Source organism: Dendrobates tinctorius, unplaced genomic scaffold (assembly GCF_039654945.1).
Source record: "Dendrobates tinctorius isolate UK_male_01 unplaced genomic scaffold, ASM3965494v1 ptg000173l, whole genome shotgun sequence".
Taxonomy (NCBI): domain Eukaryota; kingdom Metazoa; phylum Chordata; class Amphibia; order Anura; family Dendrobatidae; genus Dendrobates; species Dendrobates tinctorius.
In genome coordinates, this window is record NW_027361840.1 from 9,283,864 (window position 1) to 9,302,039 (window position 18,176).

The following is an 18,176-nucleotide window of genomic DNA, read 5'->3' on the forward strand; positions in this document are numbered from 1 at the left end:
CATGGCGCTTTACATGTGAGGAGGGGTGTACATAATACATACAAGTACAGCAATCTTAAACGATACAAGTCACGACTGGTCCAGGAGGAGAGAGGACCCTGCCCGCGAGGGCTCACAATCTACAAGGGATGGGTGATAATACAGTAGGTGAGGGTAGAGCTGGTCGTGCAGCGGTTTGGTGGATCGGTGGTTACTGCAGGTTGTAGGCTTGTCGGAAGAGGTCGGTCTTCAGGCTCTTTTTGAAGGTTTCCATGGTAGGCGAGAGTCTAATTTGTTGTGGTAGAGAGTTCCAGAGTAGAGGGGATGCGCGGGAGAAATCTTGTATGCGATTGTGGTACAACCCTGTTCACACCACATTTTCCACGTTCTGTGTTCTCATCTCAGAGGAATTCTCCCGGGTGCGTGAAGAGGTTCCCCTGGAGCTGGTGGAGGCGCACATCAAGAAGGTTCAAGAAGCAGCCAAGGCCCTGGGTAAAGTGGATCCTACCTATGGGCTGGAGAGCAGCTGTATAGCAGGAACCGGCCCAGACGAACCAGAGAAACCCGGTGAGTTCAGCCACCTGCACCGAGTACTGATCCATCAACTTAAAGGGGTCGTCCGGCATCACTCGCTGTCACATCAGGAGGTGATTGGCACTGACCGCGTCACGTCCTTGCTGTGGTGCAAGTGGGCATGGCCAGAAAACCCAGCTTAATTGCATAAAGTGTTGGCATCCATGATGGGAATATTACTCCAAGCTTGACTTGTGCTCAGTACTGCTGCCGCCTTGTGGCTGCTATCTGATGCATCACTAGATCCTGCTGTAGATCACTTGATCCTGCTATAGTTAAATATTCACTTTAGGATCATTTCTGTAATTTCACATTACTGCGTTACTTGCTCCTGGTTGGCTCCAGTCTGTTGTATCTCTGCAGTCTGAGAGCGTGCACGTTCCGGCTCCAGTCTGTTGCACCTCTGCTGTCTGAGAGCGTGCACGTTCCGGCTCCAGTCTGTTGTATCTCTGCAGTCTGAGAGCATGCACGTGCCGGCTCCAGTCTGTTGTATCTCTGCCGTCTGAGAGCGTGCACGTGCCGGCTCCAGTCTGTTGCACCTCTGCTGTCTTGAGAGCGTGCATGTGCCGGCTCCAGTCTGTTGCACCTCTGCTGTCTTGAGAGCGTGCACCTTCCGTCTCCAGTCTGTTGCACCTCTGCTGTCTTGAGAGCGTGCACGTTCCGGCTCCAGTCTGTTGCACCTCTGCTGTCTTGAGAGCGTGCACGTTCCGGCTCCAGTCTGTTGCACCTCTGCTGTCTTGAGAGCGTGCACCTTCCGGCTCCAGTCTGTTGCACCTCTGCTGTCTTGAGAGCGTGCACGTGCCGGCTCCAGTCTGTTGCACCTCTGCTGTCTTGAGAGCGTGCACCTTCCGGCTCCAGTCTGTTGCACCTCTGCAGTCTGAGAGCGTGCACGTGCCGGCTCCAGTCTGTTGTATCTCTGCAGTCTGAGAGCGTGCACGTGCCGGCTCCAGTCTGTTGCACCTCTGCTGTCTTGAGAGCGTGCACGTGCCGGCTCCAGTCTGTTGCACCTCTGCTGTCTTGAGAGCGTGCACGTGCCGGCTCCAGTCTGTTGCACCTCTGCTGTCTTGAGAGCGTGCACGTGCCTGCTCCAGTCTGTTGCACCTCTGCCGTCTTGAGAGCGTGCACGTGCCGGCTCCAGTCTGTTGCACCTCTGCCGTCTTGAGAGCGTGCACGTGCCGGCTCCAGTCTGTTGCACCTCTGCCGTCTTGAGAGCGTGCACGTGCCGGCTCCAGTCTGTTGCACCTCTGCCGTCTTGAGAGCGTGCACGTGCCGGCTCCAGTCTGTTGCACCTCTGCCGTCTTGAGAGCGTGCACGTGCCGGCTCCAGTCTGTTGCACCTCTGCCGTCTTGAGAGCGTGCACGTGCCGGCTCCAGTCTGTTGCACCTCTGCCGTCTTGAGAGCGTGCACGTGCCGGCTCCAGTCTGTTGCACCTCTGCCGTCTTGAGAGCGTGCACGTGCCGGCTCCAGTCTGTTGCACCTCTGCTGTCTTGAGAGCGTGCACGTGCTGGCTCGAGTCTGTTGTATCTCTGCAGTGTGAGAGCATGCACGTGCCGGCTCCAGTCTGTTGCACCTCTGCTGTCTTGAGAGCATGCACGTGCTGGCTCGAGTCTGTTGTATCTCTGCAGTGTGAGAGCGTGCACGTGCCGGCTCCAGTCTGTTGCACCTCTGCAGTCTGAGAGCGTGCACGTGCTGGCTTCTGTCTGTTGTATCTTTGCAGTCTGAGAGCGTGCACGTGCCGGCTCCAGAGATTAATATACACACTCTGTAAAGACCGGGCACATTCGTTTATGGAGCAGTTTATTAACCCAAAATAACTTTCACCAAAGGTGAAACTACAGAGGAAGAGAAGATGGAAACCGAGACCTCTGAAGCCCCTCAGACAGAGAAGGTAAGTGGTCCTCTGCCCTCCAAATAACATGTGGGTGATTGCAATTATTGATTGGGGGGGTTCTGGGCAGAAGGGTGGTGGCTCGGCCACTTTTATATTGATGACCTCGACTATCAATATCGGATCAGTGGGGTCCGGCAACTGGCTCCAACCGATCAGCTAATCTCATTGTCGGCTGGATGTTTCCACGACTGCTAGCCATCTGCCAGCACGGAGCGCAGCTGATGAATCGATTGGGGTCCTCAGCATCGATCCTCATTATAACAGTTGGGGTCTAGTCCTGGAGGCCGGCCTGGGTCTGTCCATCCCCTTCTGATTCACTTTTTGTCTCCTCCTGACTTTCTTTTCCCATCTGATGAGTGACACTTGGTATGAGACCCCAAATACGACCAGGCGTAAACTATGGAATACCAAGGAAGGTGATGGTCACAAGTCGGCGTTCTCTGCATCTGGAGGAGAGAAGGTTTCTCCACCAACATAGAAGAGGATTCTTTACTGTTAGGGCAGTGAGAGTCTGGAATTCCCTGCCTGAGGAGGAGGTGATGGAGAACTCAGTCGAAGGGTTCAAGAGAGGCCTGGATGTCTGCCTGGAGCATAACAATATTGTATCTTACAGTGATTAGGTTCTTTAGAAGGACGTAGATCTGGGGATTTATTCTGGCGGAATATAGGCTGAACTGGATGGACAAATGTCTTTTTTTGGTCTTGCTGTTACTATGTAACAGGAGTGGGGGGGGCACTTATGAATAGTGCTGAACCCCGACCCCCGACAGCCTCTGACAACTTTGTGAATTATTTCAGAGCGAAGTTAAGAGCGAGAAGGAAAGTGAAACGGAGTCGTGTGAGAAGCCGGAGTCATCGGCAGAGAAGAAACTGGAGGAAGAGGAGGAGAGCGAGGCAGGTCCAGAGGAGAAGACGACCGGTGAGGCGCAGTCTGCTGCACGGCTCGTGGGCTCGGGCCTGGGGAAGTGTATCTTGTGGGGTGGGGGGGTGGGAGTGCACCTTGTGGGCTCGGGGGGGGGGGGGGGTTGTCTACTTGTGAGCTTGGGGAGGGTGGGCGTCTTGTGGGCCCTTGCCGGTGGGGCTGCTTGTGGGCCCAGGGGCGGGATTGGGTGGGGGGGTGAGGCCTCAGCCCGGGGCATCTTGGGAAGACATGAGGATTGTTAAGTTTGTCTCTCCCTCTATGTAGAAGAAGATTCTGAAGAAACAAAGGAGAATGCCGACTCTACAAAAGATCCCGACCCCGCCAAGAAGAAGATGGAGAACGATATGAATGAGAGCAATGTAGCAATGGCTGCTGCTGCTGCTCTGGCCTCTGCGGCCACCAAAGCTAAGGTACAGCCCCTGACTGACTCCTCCATTATCTTGCAGACACCGATGGCGTAGACCTGACTAATGGATCTTATAGATGCCTTAAATGTCGCCGTCCTCAGACATAGTGCAGAAGGCCTGACCCTGATCTGTTCACTTTCCTGTATCTCGCTCTGCCTGCCCCCGACACGTCTCTCGGACCCCAGAGGAGGACAGTGAAGCTTGACATCTGCCGCCTGCTTGTCCTCTGTAGTAATCTGTTCGTTCCCCCTCATTTCAGCACCTGGCTGCGGTGGAGGAACGTAAAATCAAGTCGCTGGTGGCGCTGCTGGTGGAGACGCAGATGAAGAAACTGGAGATCAAACTGCGTCATTTTGAGGAACTGGAGACCATAATGGATCGGGAAAAGGAAGCGGTGAGTGGTCTACGGAGGGGATGCCTGTGACTGATGCCGTTTATGTGACCTCTTCCCGCTCTGTGCGAGGCTCTGCGGCCCCCTCCTCACGTGTCGCCCTGCGTTACCTCTGCTTTGTATTTCTGGCCCCCGGCACTTTCTCCTCCCGGACTCCTGATATCTGTCATGTCTTGCATCTGATTAGTCCTGACTATCCCCAGCCCCCCCCAATCTCCGCTGTCTCGCATCACTGCTCACACCAGCTATCTGAACACTGAAATTGTGGTTAATAATTCCCCTCCCCAATCTGAGATGGGCTGCACATCTTAAAGTAAATGGCAGGAGGGGGATGCAGCTGCAGCTCCTCACATGATGACCCCTATGGGGATGGTGGATCCTGATGGACATCTCTGATTTCAGCTGGAGCAGCAGCGTCAGCAACTCCTCAACGAGCGCCAGAACTTCCATATGGAGCAGCTGAAGTACGCGGAGATGAGGGCACGACAGCAGATGGAGCAGCAGCACGGACAGAACGCGCAGCACCCCGCCGGGCCCACCAGTGCAGGAATGGGCCACATACAACCCCCCACACACTCTGGAATGATGGGTCACCAACAGCAGCCGCCAACACAGCCCCCTCCATACGGTCTACACCACCAGATGCCCCCTGCCCACCCGCCACAGACAGGCATGTATTCTGGGCATATGCGGGGAGGGGTAAGTTTGATTGTGTGACCTAAGAGGAGGGTCTCGCACGGTGCACACATCATCCTCGGCTTTTCACATTTTTTTGTTCTTAGATTGTGAAATATTTAGTGACAAGGGGGGACGATTAGGCACCAAATTGTAAAAAAGAAGTATGGAAACGGTGTGATCACCGAAATAAGGAAATGCTTTATTAGATACAATGACAAATGTAGACTGACAATAAAAGCATCTAAAAACCAAAAGGCAACACAGAAAATCTAGATCCCAACGCCTCATCGTGTGCCCGGAAGAAACCCCTTATACCAAATGTAACACTGTATAGCAAAATCCAATATCCGCAATATCGGAGTTATTTACAAATGTAATTCTGGTCAGTAAGAAATGACCAAAAGTCTCACCCTTGTAGGAAAATAATAATCAAAGAAATGCAGCAAATGTGGAGCAATGCTATAAAGCATATGATCTAATAAACGCAGATGTGAGATATGGGGAAATTATATCTAATTGATATCATTTTGATATCTGATGGAGTTCTCTATCAAATACAGTCTGGCCTAAAAATACTTGCTCCAAACTCAGCCCCCACCCTTTGCATTCCCCCCCAGGTCCAAATGGAAGTCAAATACAACTCAAACATTGGGACCTCATTAACCAGCAAAGGTTCTTGGACAGAGCAGACCAATGTTTTTGTTTAATTACCTCAAGCAACCAGGCCTTTGAAACTCTTTCTAGGGGGCAGTAATGCTTAGAGCCTGTGTCCCCAGCATCAAGTCCTGCAATTATCACAGGGGTGTGATCTGTTGTGCAGTTACCAGCCCAATGGCTTCCGATGTTACCCTCTGGCTGACACGCAGACATCTTAGCAACGCAGATTCCAGGTTCAGCAGCCCAAGGCTCTGAGATATTGAGTCTAGAAAATGACTAAACATAAAAGAATGCAATGTCTCTGAGCCTAGCCGAGCACATAATTGGAATCTGCATTCCTTTGCTCACAAGCCTATACTATGCAGCCACCTCTAGAACTCTACGTTACTGAGCTATAAAGCCTAGCTACCAGAAATTAAATACAGTAGCCGTATTTGGTCTCCCTGCACAGATAAAATCCAGCAGAACCTAGTGGTGCCGCCATCGTATTTGGAGCTTTGGGTGTAAAATTATGAACATTCACGATTCTGGCCAGAAAATCATGCACTCACATATGGGAGGAGAGCAGTTGCACCGCCCAGGGGTTGGCGTAGCGTATGGGAGGGAGCAGCGAAGGTGGATAATAGGCAGCTCCTCATTTTGATCTCAGTTTTTCTGCCCCGGGGTCTGTTCCTGACGGGGCTTATAGCGAAGGAGGAACTGGTGGCAGCATACCGTACTGGTAGACTAGTTTCACACTAGCGTTTCCTGGAGCTGCGTCGAGCTGCGCACGGCCGCAGCTAAGCTCCACCCCTGCCACGCCTCCTCCGGTCAGCTCCGCCTATGGGCACAAGACACGGCATGCGTACCCTTTCTTTAGCATTGGGAAAGCAGGCCGTGTGCAGGTATGTGTTTGCCAGCGCATGCGTCCTTTTGACGGTGCGCCGATCGTACCAAAATGCAATAGGGTGCGTTTGGCGCAGGTCGGCGCACCGTCAAAGGGACACATGCGCTGGCAAACGCATACCTGCGCACGGCCTGTGTACCCAATGCTAAAGATAGGGTACGCTGGTCGCATGCAGCGTCATGTGCCCATAGGCGGAACTGACTGGAAGAGTCGCTGCAGGGGGCGGAGCTTAGCGGCGGCTGTGCGCAGCCCGACGAAGCTCCAGGAAACGCTAGTGTGAAACTAGCCTTAGTGAGGAGCCCTGACAGTGGCGGCCGGGAGGTTTATATATGTACAGTTGTGCCCAAAAGTATTGACACCCCTGCAATTCTGTCAGATAATACTCAGTTTCTTCCTGAAAATGATTGTCAAAATAAATTCTTTGGTATTATTATCTTCATTTAATTTGTCTTAAATGAAAAAAACACAAAAGGGAATGAAGCAAAAAGAAAAACATTGATCATTTCACACAAAACTCCAAAAATGGGCCAGACAAAAGTATTGGCACCCTAATACTTGGTTGCACAACCTTTAGCCAAAATAACTGCGACCAACCGCTTCCGGTAACCATCAATGAGTTTCTTACAATGCTCTGCTGGAATTTTAGACCAATCTTCTTTGGCAAACTGCTCCAGGTCCCTGATATTTGAAGGGTGCCTTCTCCAAACTGCCATTTTTAGATCTCTCCACAGGTGTTCTATGGGATTCAGGTCTGGACTCATTGCTGGACACCTTAGAAGTCTCCAGTGCTTTCTCTCAAACCATTTTCTAGTGCTTTTTGAAGTGTGTTTTGGGTCATTGTCCTGCTGGAAGACCCATGACCTCTGAGGGAGACCCAGCTTTCTCACACTGGGCCCTATATTATGCTGCAAAATTTGTTGGTAGTCTTCAGACTTCATAATGCCATGCACACGGTCAAGCAGTCCAGTGCCAGAGGCAGCAAAGCAACCCCAAAACATCAGGGAACCTCTGCCATGTTTGACTGTAGGGACCGTGTTCTTTTCTTTGAATGCCTCTTTTTTTCTCCTGTAAACTCTATGTTGATGCCTTTGCCCAAAAAGCTCTACTTTTGTCTCATCTGACCAGAGAGCATTCTTCCAAAACGTTTTAGGCTTTTTCAGGTAAGTTTTGGCAAACTCCAGCCTGGCTTTTTTATGTCTCGGGGTAAGAAGTGGGGTCTTCCTGGGTCTCCTACCATACAGTCCCTTTTCATTCAGACGCCGACGGATAGTACGGGTTGACACTGTTGTACCCTCGGACTGCAGGGCAGCTTGAACTTGTTTGGATGTTAGTCGAGGTTCTTTATCCAACATCCGCACAATCTTGCGTTGAAATCTCTTGTCAATTTTTCTTTTCCGTCCACATCTAGGGAGGTTAGCCACAGTGCCATGGGCTTTACACTTCTTGATAACACTGCGCACTAGGGTGACCAGATCTCTAATGGGGGGGAAAAAAACGTCAGAATCTTCGTCTGGACCCCACAAAACTATTCCCCTTTCCAGATATTGAGAGCGCTAAAATTTGAGCTCGATCAAACGACGTTAACCCGTGCCGCTCGTCGCTCAAAGTTTGAAAAAATCCAAATTGAGGTATTTTAAGATTTAGGTGAGTTGGTGCAGAGTTGGTGGGATTATCGTTTTTTGATCCCACCATTACAGACAATGAAAAGTTGTTAATGGCTAATAAATTGCTCAGTAGCACAGATGAACCATCAGAGCACGCTAACCTACATGAGTTGATAATTTTACATAGTTATCTAATCTATTCTAGAGCTTTTGTTAAAGTAGTTTTTGAAACGTCAGAATATAATGCTCGGCATTTGCTTACAACTTGCAGGACATATTGCTTTTGTTCTTCATCTTTTGTCAGAAGGTCGTTAAAGTCGGTTACTTCCTACCTCTTTTAATTTTTCTTTCCTAACTTTTGGATTTACAACCCTAGCGTGCTCTGATGGTTCATCTGTGCTACTGAACAATTTATTAGCCATTAACAACTTTCATTGATCAAAAAACGATAATCCCACCAACTCTGCATTCAAATACCACAAATGGTTCGAAAATTTGGTCAGGGCTATTTCTGCAATGTTGTTGTCACATTCTTTATAGCCTAACAGACTATGCAAAATACCTAAATTGTAAAATACCTCAATTTGGATTTTTTCAAACTTTGAGCGACGAGCGGCACGGGTTAACGTCGTTTGATCGAGCTCAAATTTTGGCTATCTCAATATCTGGAAAGGGGAATCGTTTTGTGGGGTCCAGACGGACAAAATTCCGACATCGATTTTTTGCGGTCACCCTACTGCGCACGGTAGACACAGGAACATTCTGGTCTTTGGAGATGGACTTGTAGCCTTGAGATTGCTCATGCTTCCTCACAATTTGGTTTCTCAAGTCCTCAGACAGTTCTTTGGTCTTCTTTCTTTTCTCCATGCTCAATGTGGTACACACAAGGACACAGGACAGAGGTTGAGTCAACTTTAATCCATGTCAACTGGCTGCAAGTGTGATTTAGTTATTGCCAACACCTGTTAGGTGCCACAGGTAAGTTACAGGTGCTGTTAATTACACAAATTAAAGAAGCATCACATGATTTTTCGAACAGTGCCAATACTTTTGTCCACCCTCTTTTTTATGTTTGGTGTGGAATTATATCCAATTTGGCTTTAGGACAATTCTTTTTGTGTTTTTTCATTTAAGACAAATTAAATGAAGATAATAATAACAAAGAATTTGTGTTTGCAATCATTTTCAGGAAGAAACTGAGTATTATCTGACAGAATTTCAGGGGTGTCAATACTTTTGGCCACAACTGTATCCCCAGCCTGGACTGGTGTTATACAGCTCTGGCAAAAATTAAGAGACCACTGCAAAATGTTCATATTGTCTGATTTTCCTCTTTATATTTTTGAGTGAAATGTAAATTGCTCTTTTATTCTATAAACTTCTGACAACATGTCTCCGAATTTCCAAGCAATAAATTTTGTATTTATTTTTAGAAGATGAGAAATGGTCAAAAGAACAAAAAAATGCAGACCTCAAATAATAATAATGCTAAGAAAACAAGTTCATAATCATGTACAAACAACAATACTAATGTTTTACCTCAGGAAGAGTTCAGAAATCAATATTCTGTGGGATCTCCATGATTGTTAATCCCAGCTTTCCCGCGTCTTGGCTGCTTTCCTCCAGTCTCTCACACGGCTTTTGGGTGACCTTATGCCGCTCCTGGGACACACATGTCAGCAGTTCTTCTTTGTCTGATGGCTTGTGACTCTCCATCTTCATCTTGATTACATTCCAGAGGTTCTCAGTGGGGTTCAGGGCTGGAGATTGGGCGGCCATGACAGGGATTGGATGTGGTGGTCCTTCATCCACACATTGACTGACCTAGCTGTGTGGCATGGCGCATTGTCCTCAGAGTTGGGGAACATTGCCTGAGCAGAAGGAATCCGCTGTTTTTCCAGGATAACCTTGTATGTGGCTTGATTCATACGTCCTTCACAAAGATTAACCTGCCCAATTCCAGCCTTGCTGAAGCATCCCCAGATCATCACCGATCCTCCACCAAATATCACACTGGGTGCAAGACACTGTGGCTTGTACGCCTCTCCAGGTCTCCGTCTAACCCTTAGACGACCAGGTGTTGGGCAAAGCTGAAAATTAGACTCATCAGAGAAGATTACCTTACTCCGGTCCTCTAGGGTCCAATCCTTATGGTGTTTGGTAAACTTCAGCCTGGCTCTCCTTTGCTTCTCATTGATGAAAGGCTTTTTTCTAGCTTTACATGACTTGAGCCCTGCCTCTAGGAGCCTGTTACGGACTGTTCTTGCTGTGCACTTCACCCCAGCTGCCATTTCTTTTGTAGGTCACTTGATGTCATTCTGCGGTTGCTGAGTGAGATTCGAATAAGATGACGGTCATGCCGGTCAGTGGAGAGTCGTTTTCGCCCTCTGCAAGTCTGTAGCTTTGTTGTCCCCAATGTCTGCTGCTTGACATTGTTGTAATGGACTGCCGACTTAGAAATTTTAAGGATGGAGGCAACATGACGCTCTCTGTATCCCTCTGCTAGTAACGCCAGAATTGAGCCCTTCTTTGCCTCACTCAATACTTTTCTTTTCAACTCCTTTGGCATGGTTCAAAGTTATTTTTTTCATTCCTATTACTTTTGGGATATTACTAGCACTTGTTTTGCCATCCAGCTTGTCCTATTGCAGGAGGATTGTGGACACCACAGCAGGGTTTTTATACTTTCCTTCATTAAATAAGATTTGGTTCAGGTGATCACCTAATCAGAAGCACATTAAGTAGAATGAGGTGGACTCCGGTTGGAATTCAGCTGACACTGGAATGGAATGGCTGTCAGACATGGAAAGAAGCTGATTCTTATACAACTGTGCAGTGGGCTCTTAATTTTTCCTAAGCTGTATATCCCCCCTCACTGGGAGCTCATCAATAACTTGTACCTATAAGGGAAGCCTCTCCAGGGTTTATTTGCCCTTAGCGCAACTCCCTGACTGACCCCGGGAAAGTGGTGGCGCTGGAGAGCTGATCCCTGCTGGGTCCTTCTCTCCCCTCTGCAGAGGTGAGTGAAGTCAGCACACCCCTTCCCCTGAGTGATCCGTCACAGCAGAGAGTAAGGAAATGATCAGAGAAATCCCAGAGCTCCGGCTGCTATGAAATATGTACAAAGTCACTTCTACCCCTGAGGAAGCCATAGCTCGGGTGGCGATACACGTCGGTGGCTTTTTCTCCTCCGTCACACCTTGCCCCTGGGATTTGTCTGATCGTTTCCTTAACTCTCCGCGTTTATTAGGTCATTTCCTTTATAACATTGCTCCACATTCGCTGCATTTCTTGGATGATTATTTTCCTACAAGAATGAGATTTTTATTACATGTTCTAGTTGTTTATATATTGATCAGTGATACATTTCATTCATTATTTTCTATTTGTAAATAATCCAGATATTGCGGATATTGGCTTTTTTATATGGCCTTACATTTGGTATTAGTGGCTTCTTGTCTATTGACCCCCTCGGGGGCACAGTATGAGGCATTGACCCCCCTCGGGGGCACAGTATGAGGCTTTGACCCCCCTCGGGGGCACAGTATGAGGCTTTGACCCCCCTCGGGGGCACAGTATGAGGCTTTGACCCCCCTCGGGGGCACAGTATGAGGCTTTGACCCCCCTCGGGGGCACAGTATGAGGCATTGACCCCCTCGGGGGCACAGTATGAGGCATTGACCCCCCCTCGTGGGCACAGTATGAGGCATTGACCCCCCCTCGTGGGCACAGTATGAGGCATTGACCCCCCCCTCGTGGGCACAGTATGAGGCATTGACCCCCCCCTCGTGGGCACAATATGAGGCATTGACCCCCACGTGGACGTACCTAGGTTTTCATAGTTGGCCTTTTAGATGTTTTTATTGTCGGTCTAGATCTGTCCTTGTATCTAATAAAGCAGATTTCCTTACTATGGTGAAGCACCATTTACAAGCTGCTTTTTTTTTTTTTCATGGTTTGATTATAGTGTGTGCTTGTTTAGTCCCATTATATATATATATATTATGTATGTGTGTGTGTATATAGTGCCCTCAGGTTTCTTGTCCTAAGCATCAGCTTGTCAGACACATGGACTATTAGGGGGTCTCGCCTGCTGGGAGTTTTTAGACTCTTTCCCCATTGTTTCCTGGGTTCGTCCTGTGCCCGGAGATGATGGGAGTGATGGTTTGTGACCGTCGGCCTCCGCCTTACCCTGATCCACGTCTCTAATCTTGTCTCCTCTTGTATCTCCTGCAGCTCAGATGCCTGGACCAAGCTCTCTGATATCAGGACCACCCATATCTGGGCGAATAATGCCGAACATGCATCCAGCCGGACCTCCGCACCCCCCACCTCAGTCAGCAATTCCCCCGATGCCAAGCGGCATGATGGGACCACGGCCTCCTATGGCTCCAAATGGCATGTGTAAGCTGTTAACCCGCCATACCCAAGCCTGAACCCCGTACACCGCATCGCCTGTAACCCAGCTCTCTCCGGGTATGTGCTAATCCTGCAGCTCTGTAAACTGATATCTTTTCTCCCCACAGACCCAGCGGCTCAACCTCCACCGCAGCAGCAGCCGCCTCCACCCAGCGACGGACAGACGCCACCACCCATGGTGCCGCCGGCACCATCTGCACCATAGAAGGTCCAGCGAGCCCCCCGCATCCCCAGTCTCTGCATTTGTTTCTCAGAGTGACATCGTGGTTTTAATCTAAAAATTCATTCATGTACGCGCCCGGCTGTACGTGACCAATGATGCGCGGCCAGCGGCTCCGCGCGGCCAGCGGCTCCGCGCGGCCAGCGGCTCCGCACGGCCAGCGGCTCCGCACGGCCAGCGGCTCCGCACGGCTCTGCGCTCCTCCAACACTATTTATTGCACAGCGGCCATCCCAGACTAACACTTCAGGTTATCTCCCAGGTTTTAGTTTCTCCCTGTAGCAGAGCGCATCTTGGCGGGGGTTTGTTGCATGTTCATTGTTTTGGGGGGTTTTTGTAATTTTTTTTTTTTTTTCTGCTATTTTATGTTTGTAATAAAAGTTCTTAAGTGAATGGTGAGCGGCTGTCCTGCCGGCCCGGGGCTGTCCTGCCGTCCCGGGGCTGTCCTGCCATTAATTGGCCACTAGGGGGCAGCTCCATGTAGTTCATAAGACAGAGGAGTGCGGTATGTTACTCGATGGGTCTCGCTTTACTTTTCATAATCTTTCCAGACTGTATTGTGCATTTACTCCAGTCACATCCAAACCTGCAGTTACTAATCTTCCACAGAATTGTGTTTATAGAAAAAGATACAGCAGTGTGTTTATACACTAGTCACCACCAGAGCTGCAGTTTCAGCTCTACATGGGTCCCTTACCTGGGTAGTGTTGTATGTGGTGCACGGTGGGAACTGGAGTCGCATCCTCTGTACTTCCCTTCGATCGGCTGGTACAGAGTAGCAAAACTTCCTGTAGATGTAACCTGTGTTATGCTGGACTCTCGGGTGGTGATGGTAATCTGTCGGCAGAGCGTCTGTCCTCCTGCAGCGGCCCCACCACACTACGACCCGCACTTTTCCTCCCTCTGGTGTCGGTTCCCTCCTTATTCTGGGCTTTCTCCTTGTTAGTGGACTCTGCTCTGGGCACATTAGCAGTTCTCTGTGGTGGTGCCTTGTACGCCGAGGTCTGTTTCACAAACTGGTTCTCGTCCACTTGGTTGGCTGTGAGCTCTGCTGTGCACTGCTTGCCCATATCCGTGTGGCCTGGAGGCTCTGTTGCACCCCCCTGATCTGTGTGACCTGGAGGCTCTGCTACCTCCGATCCGTGTGACCTGGAGGCTCCGCTGCACTCTGCTACCACTGATCCGTGTGACCCGGAGGCTCTGCTACCTCCGATCCGTGTGACCTGGAGGCTCCGCTGCGCTCTGCTACCACTGATCCGTGTGACCCGGAGGCTCTGCTACCTCCGATCCATGTGACCTGGAGGCTCCGCTGCGCTCTGCTACCACTGATCCGTGTGACCCGGAGGCTCTGCTACCTCCGATCCGTGTGACCTGGAGGCTCCGCTGCGCTCTGCTACCCCTGATCCGTGTGACCCGGAGGCTCCGCTGCACTCTGCTACCACTGATCCGTGTGACCCGGAGGCTCTGCTACCTCCGATCCGTGTGACCTGGAGGCTCCGCTGCGCTCTGCTACCCCTGATCCGTGTGACCCGGAGGCTCTGCTACCCCTGATCCGTGTGACCCGGAGGCTCTGCTACCCCTGATCTGTGTGACCTGGAGACTCCGCCGCGCTCTGCCACCCCCTGATCCGCGTGACCTGGAGGCTCCGCTGCGCTCTGCTACCCCTGATCCATGTGACCTGGAGGCTCCGCCGTGATTGGCCACAACCATTTGTTTAATAAAATCCGGTTTCTTTTGTAGACCTTTGTGATTGTTGTTCATCTACAGGTTTCATATTTGTAAGAAGTCTGCAATCCCCGTGCGTGTGTGAGGAGACGTCCGAGGCTGCGGGCCAGAGAGGCTCCAGTGTACGATGTGAGCGCAGCGGGCCAGAGAGGCTCCAGTGTACGATGTGAGCGCAGCGCTGGGCTGTGGTTACTGGGGCTCCGCAGATGGCGGCTGCGTCTGGTCTACTGATCGCATGAGCTTTACATGGAAACGATCAGAAATCGTCCTAGTTGTCTAGGAATGTTGTCTAGATAGCACAGTAGTCACGGGGGTGAGGGTCGCATGGGGTGATGTTACGGTAGTGGAGTGGGGGTGATCGTATGGTAGTGGGGTGAGACTCCGCTGGAGTGGGGTGAGGTGGGGTCAGCTTGGGTGGTGTCATGGTACTTTTGTGGGGGGGATGGCATGCCGGTGGGGTCAGCTGAGCTGCAGGCAGGTGCTGCCACTAGGGGTGATGTACCGATAGTTGGGGAATTAGTTTGGATACTGTTTTGGGGTGTCCGCTCTGAGGTTGGCCATTTAACCCCTTTGGTTAGTGTGCTCACTGGTGACCCCGGCATAAGTCTTATGAACCCCAAAATGATCAATGGGCTTGCAAAGAACAAATCTGCACCCGTGATGTTACCAGAAGCAGTAACTGATTTCAGGTGCAGAGAAGGAAGATCAGACTCTGCCCCGAGCGTCGCGTTCTGCCGCGTCGCCTCTTCTGCAGTCCTTGAGCTGTCCTCTGCGCATCTCTTCCCTGTTATGTCATGCTGCCGTGCCGAGGTGCAGCGCCAGTGTCGTGTGGCGTCCCAGCCTCCTCCGGGACGGGCTCGTGGTTTTGGCTCTGCTCTGCAGGAAACGAAGACGCATCTCCTGACTGCAGAGAACAAGATCCGACTGCAGACGGCGGACACCAAGTAAACTGCGGAGGATAAGAAGTCTCCAGACCGCACTATAGACCTTCACATCACATCTGTCCTCCATACTGAGTGCAGCTCTGGAGTATAATACAGGATGTAACTCGGGATCAGTAATGTATGTATGCAGTGACTGCACCAGCAGAATAGTGAGTGTAGCTCTGGAGTAATACAGGATGTAACTCAGGATCAGTAATGTATGTACACAGTGACTGCACCAGCAGAATAGTGAGTGCAGCTCTGGAGTATAATACAGGAGGTAACTCAGGATCAGTGATGTATGTACACAGTGACTGCACCAGCAGAATAGTGAGTGCAGCTCTGGAGTATAATACAGGATGTAACTCAGGATCAGTGATGTATGTACACAGTGACTGCACCAGCAGAATAGTGAGTAGCTCTGGAGTATAATACAGGATGTAACTCAGGATCAGTAATGTATGTACACAGTGACTGCACCAGCAGAATAGTGAGTGTAGCTCTGGAGTATAATACAGGATGTAACTCAGGATCAGTAATGTATGTACACAGTGACTGCACCAGCAGAATAGTGAGTGCAGCTCTGGAGTATAATACAGGATGTAACTCAGGATCAGTAATGTATGTACACAGTGACTGCACCAGCAGAATAGTGAGTGCAGCTCTGGGGTATAATACAGGATGTAACTCAGGATCAGTGATGTATGTACACAGTGACTGCACCAGCAGAATAGTGAGTGCAGCTCTGGGGTATAATACAGGATGTAACTCAGGATCAGTGATGTATGTACACAGTGACTGCACCAGCAGAATAGTGAGTGCAGCTCTGGAGTATAATACAGGATGTAACTCAGGATCAGTAATGTATGTACACAGTGACTGCACCAGCAGAATAGTGAGTGCAGCTCTGGAGTATAATACAGGATGTAACTCAGGATCAGTAATGTATGTACACTGTGACTGCACCAGCAGAATAGTGAGTGCAGCTCTGGAGTATAATACAGGAGGTAACTCAGGATCAGTGATGTATGTACACAGTGACTGCACCAGCAGAATAGTGAGTGCAGCTCTGGAGTATAATACAGGATGTAACTCAGGATCAGTAATGTATGTACACAGTGACTGCACCAGCAGAATAGTGAGTGCAGCTCTGGGGTATAATACAGGATGTAACTCAGGATCAGTAATGTATGTACACAGTGACTGCACCAGCAGAATAGTGAGTGCAGCTCTGGAGTATAATACAGGAGGTAACTCAGGATCAGTGATGTATGTACACAGTGACTGCACCAGCAGAATAGTGAGTGCAGCTCTGCAGTATAATACAGGATATAACTCGGGATCAGTGATGTATGTACACAGTGACTGCACCAGCAGAATAGTGAGTGCAGCTCTGGAGTATAATACAGGATGTAACTCAGGATCAGTAATGTATGTACACTGTGACTGCACCAGCAGAATAGTGAGTGCAGCTCTGGAGTATAATACAGGAGGTAACTCAGGATCAGTGATGTATGTACACAGTGACTGCACCAGCAGAATAGTGAGTGCAGCTCTGGAGTATAATACAGGATGTAACTCAGGATCAGTAATGTATGTACACAGTGACTGCACCAGCAGAATAGTGAGTGCAGCTCTGGGGTATAATACAGGATGTAACTCAGGATCAGTAATGTATGAACTCAGTGATTCCACCAGCAGAATAGTGAGTGCAGCTCTGGAGTACAGTTGTGGCCAAAAGTATTGACACCCCTGCAATTCTGTCAGATAATACTCAGTTTCTTCCTGAAAATTATTGCAAACACAAATTCTTTGGTATTATTATCTTCATTTAATTTGTCTTAAGTGAAAAAACACAAAAAGAATTGTCCTAAAGCCAAATTGGATATAATTCCACACCAAACATAAAAAAGAGGGTGGACAAAAGTATTGGCACTGTTCCAAAAATCATGTGATGCTTCTCTAATTTGTGTAATTAACAGCACCTGTAACTTACCTGTGGCACCTAACAGGAGTTGGCAATAACTAAATCCCACTTGCAGCCAGTTGACATGGATTAAAGTTGACTCAACCTCTGTCCTGTGTCCTTGTGTGCACCACATTGAGCATGGAGAAAAGAAAGAAGACCAAAGAACTGTCTGAGGACTTGAGAAACCAAATAGTGAGGAAGCATGAGCAATCTCAAGGCTACAAGTCCATCTCCAAAGACCTGAATGTTCCTGTGTCTACCGTGCGCAGTGTCATCAAGAAGTGTAAAGCCCATGGCACTGTGGCTAGCCTCCCTAGATGTGGACGGAAAAGAAAAATTGACAAGAGATTTCAACGCAAGATTGTGCGGATGTTGGATAAAGAACCTCGACTAACATCCAAACAAGTTCAAGCTGCCCTGCAGTCCGAGGGGACAACAGTGTCAACCCGTACTATCCGTCGGCGTCTGAATGAAAAGGGACTGTATGGTAGGAGACCCAGGAAGACCCCACTTCTTACCCCGAGACATAAAAAAGCCAGGCTGGAGTTTGCCAAAACTTACCTGAAAAAGCCTAAAACGTTTTGGAAGAATGTTCTCTGGTCAGATGAGACAAAAGTAGAGCTTTTTGGGCAAAGGCATCAACATAGAGTTTACAGGAGAAAAAAAGAGGCATTCAAAGAAAAGAACACGGTCCCTACAGTCAAACATGGCAGAGGTTCCCTGATGTTTTGGGGTTGCTTTGCTGCCTCTGGCACTGGACTGCTTGACCGTGTGCATGGCATTATGAAGTCTGAAGACTACCAACAAATTTTGCAGCATAATGTAGGGCCCAGTGTGAGAAAGCTGGGTCTCCCTCAGAGGTCATGGGTCTTCCAGCAGGACAATGACCCAAAACACACTTCAAAAAGCACTAGAAAATGGTTTGAGAGAAAG

At 49.4% G+C, this 18,176-nt stretch overlaps 1 protein-coding gene across 3 annotated transcripts in view; it reads left to right on the forward strand.

Annotated features, from left to right (window-relative positions):
* Positions 1 to 14,365, forward strand: part of SMARCC1 (SWI/SNF related BAF chromatin remodeling complex subunit C1) — a 30,022-nt gene extending 15,657 nt beyond the window's left edge. The window contains exons 21-28 of one of the 3 annotated variants that reach the window (XM_073551184.1): positions 385 to 546; positions 2,379 to 2,440; positions 3,242 to 3,362; positions 3,630 to 3,775; positions 4,032 to 4,166; positions 4,566 to 4,833; positions 12,225 to 12,392; positions 12,515 to 14,365. In XM_073551184.1, coding sequence (XP_073407285.1) covers positions 385 to 546; positions 2,379 to 2,440; positions 3,242 to 3,362; positions 3,630 to 3,775; positions 4,032 to 4,166; positions 4,566 to 4,833; positions 12,225 to 12,392; positions 12,515 to 12,612 — 1,160 coding nt within the window. In that variant the 3' untranslated portion in view covers positions 12,613 to 14,365. Of the gene's footprint in view, positions 1 to 384; positions 547 to 2,378; positions 2,441 to 3,241; positions 3,363 to 3,629; positions 3,776 to 4,031; positions 4,167 to 4,565; positions 4,863 to 10,290; positions 10,315 to 12,224; positions 12,393 to 12,514 lie in introns of those variants that run through there. The other 2 variants (XM_073551185.1, XM_073551186.1) reach the window with 2 other exon arrangements.
* Positions 14,366 to 18,176: the final 3,811 nt, after the last annotated feature.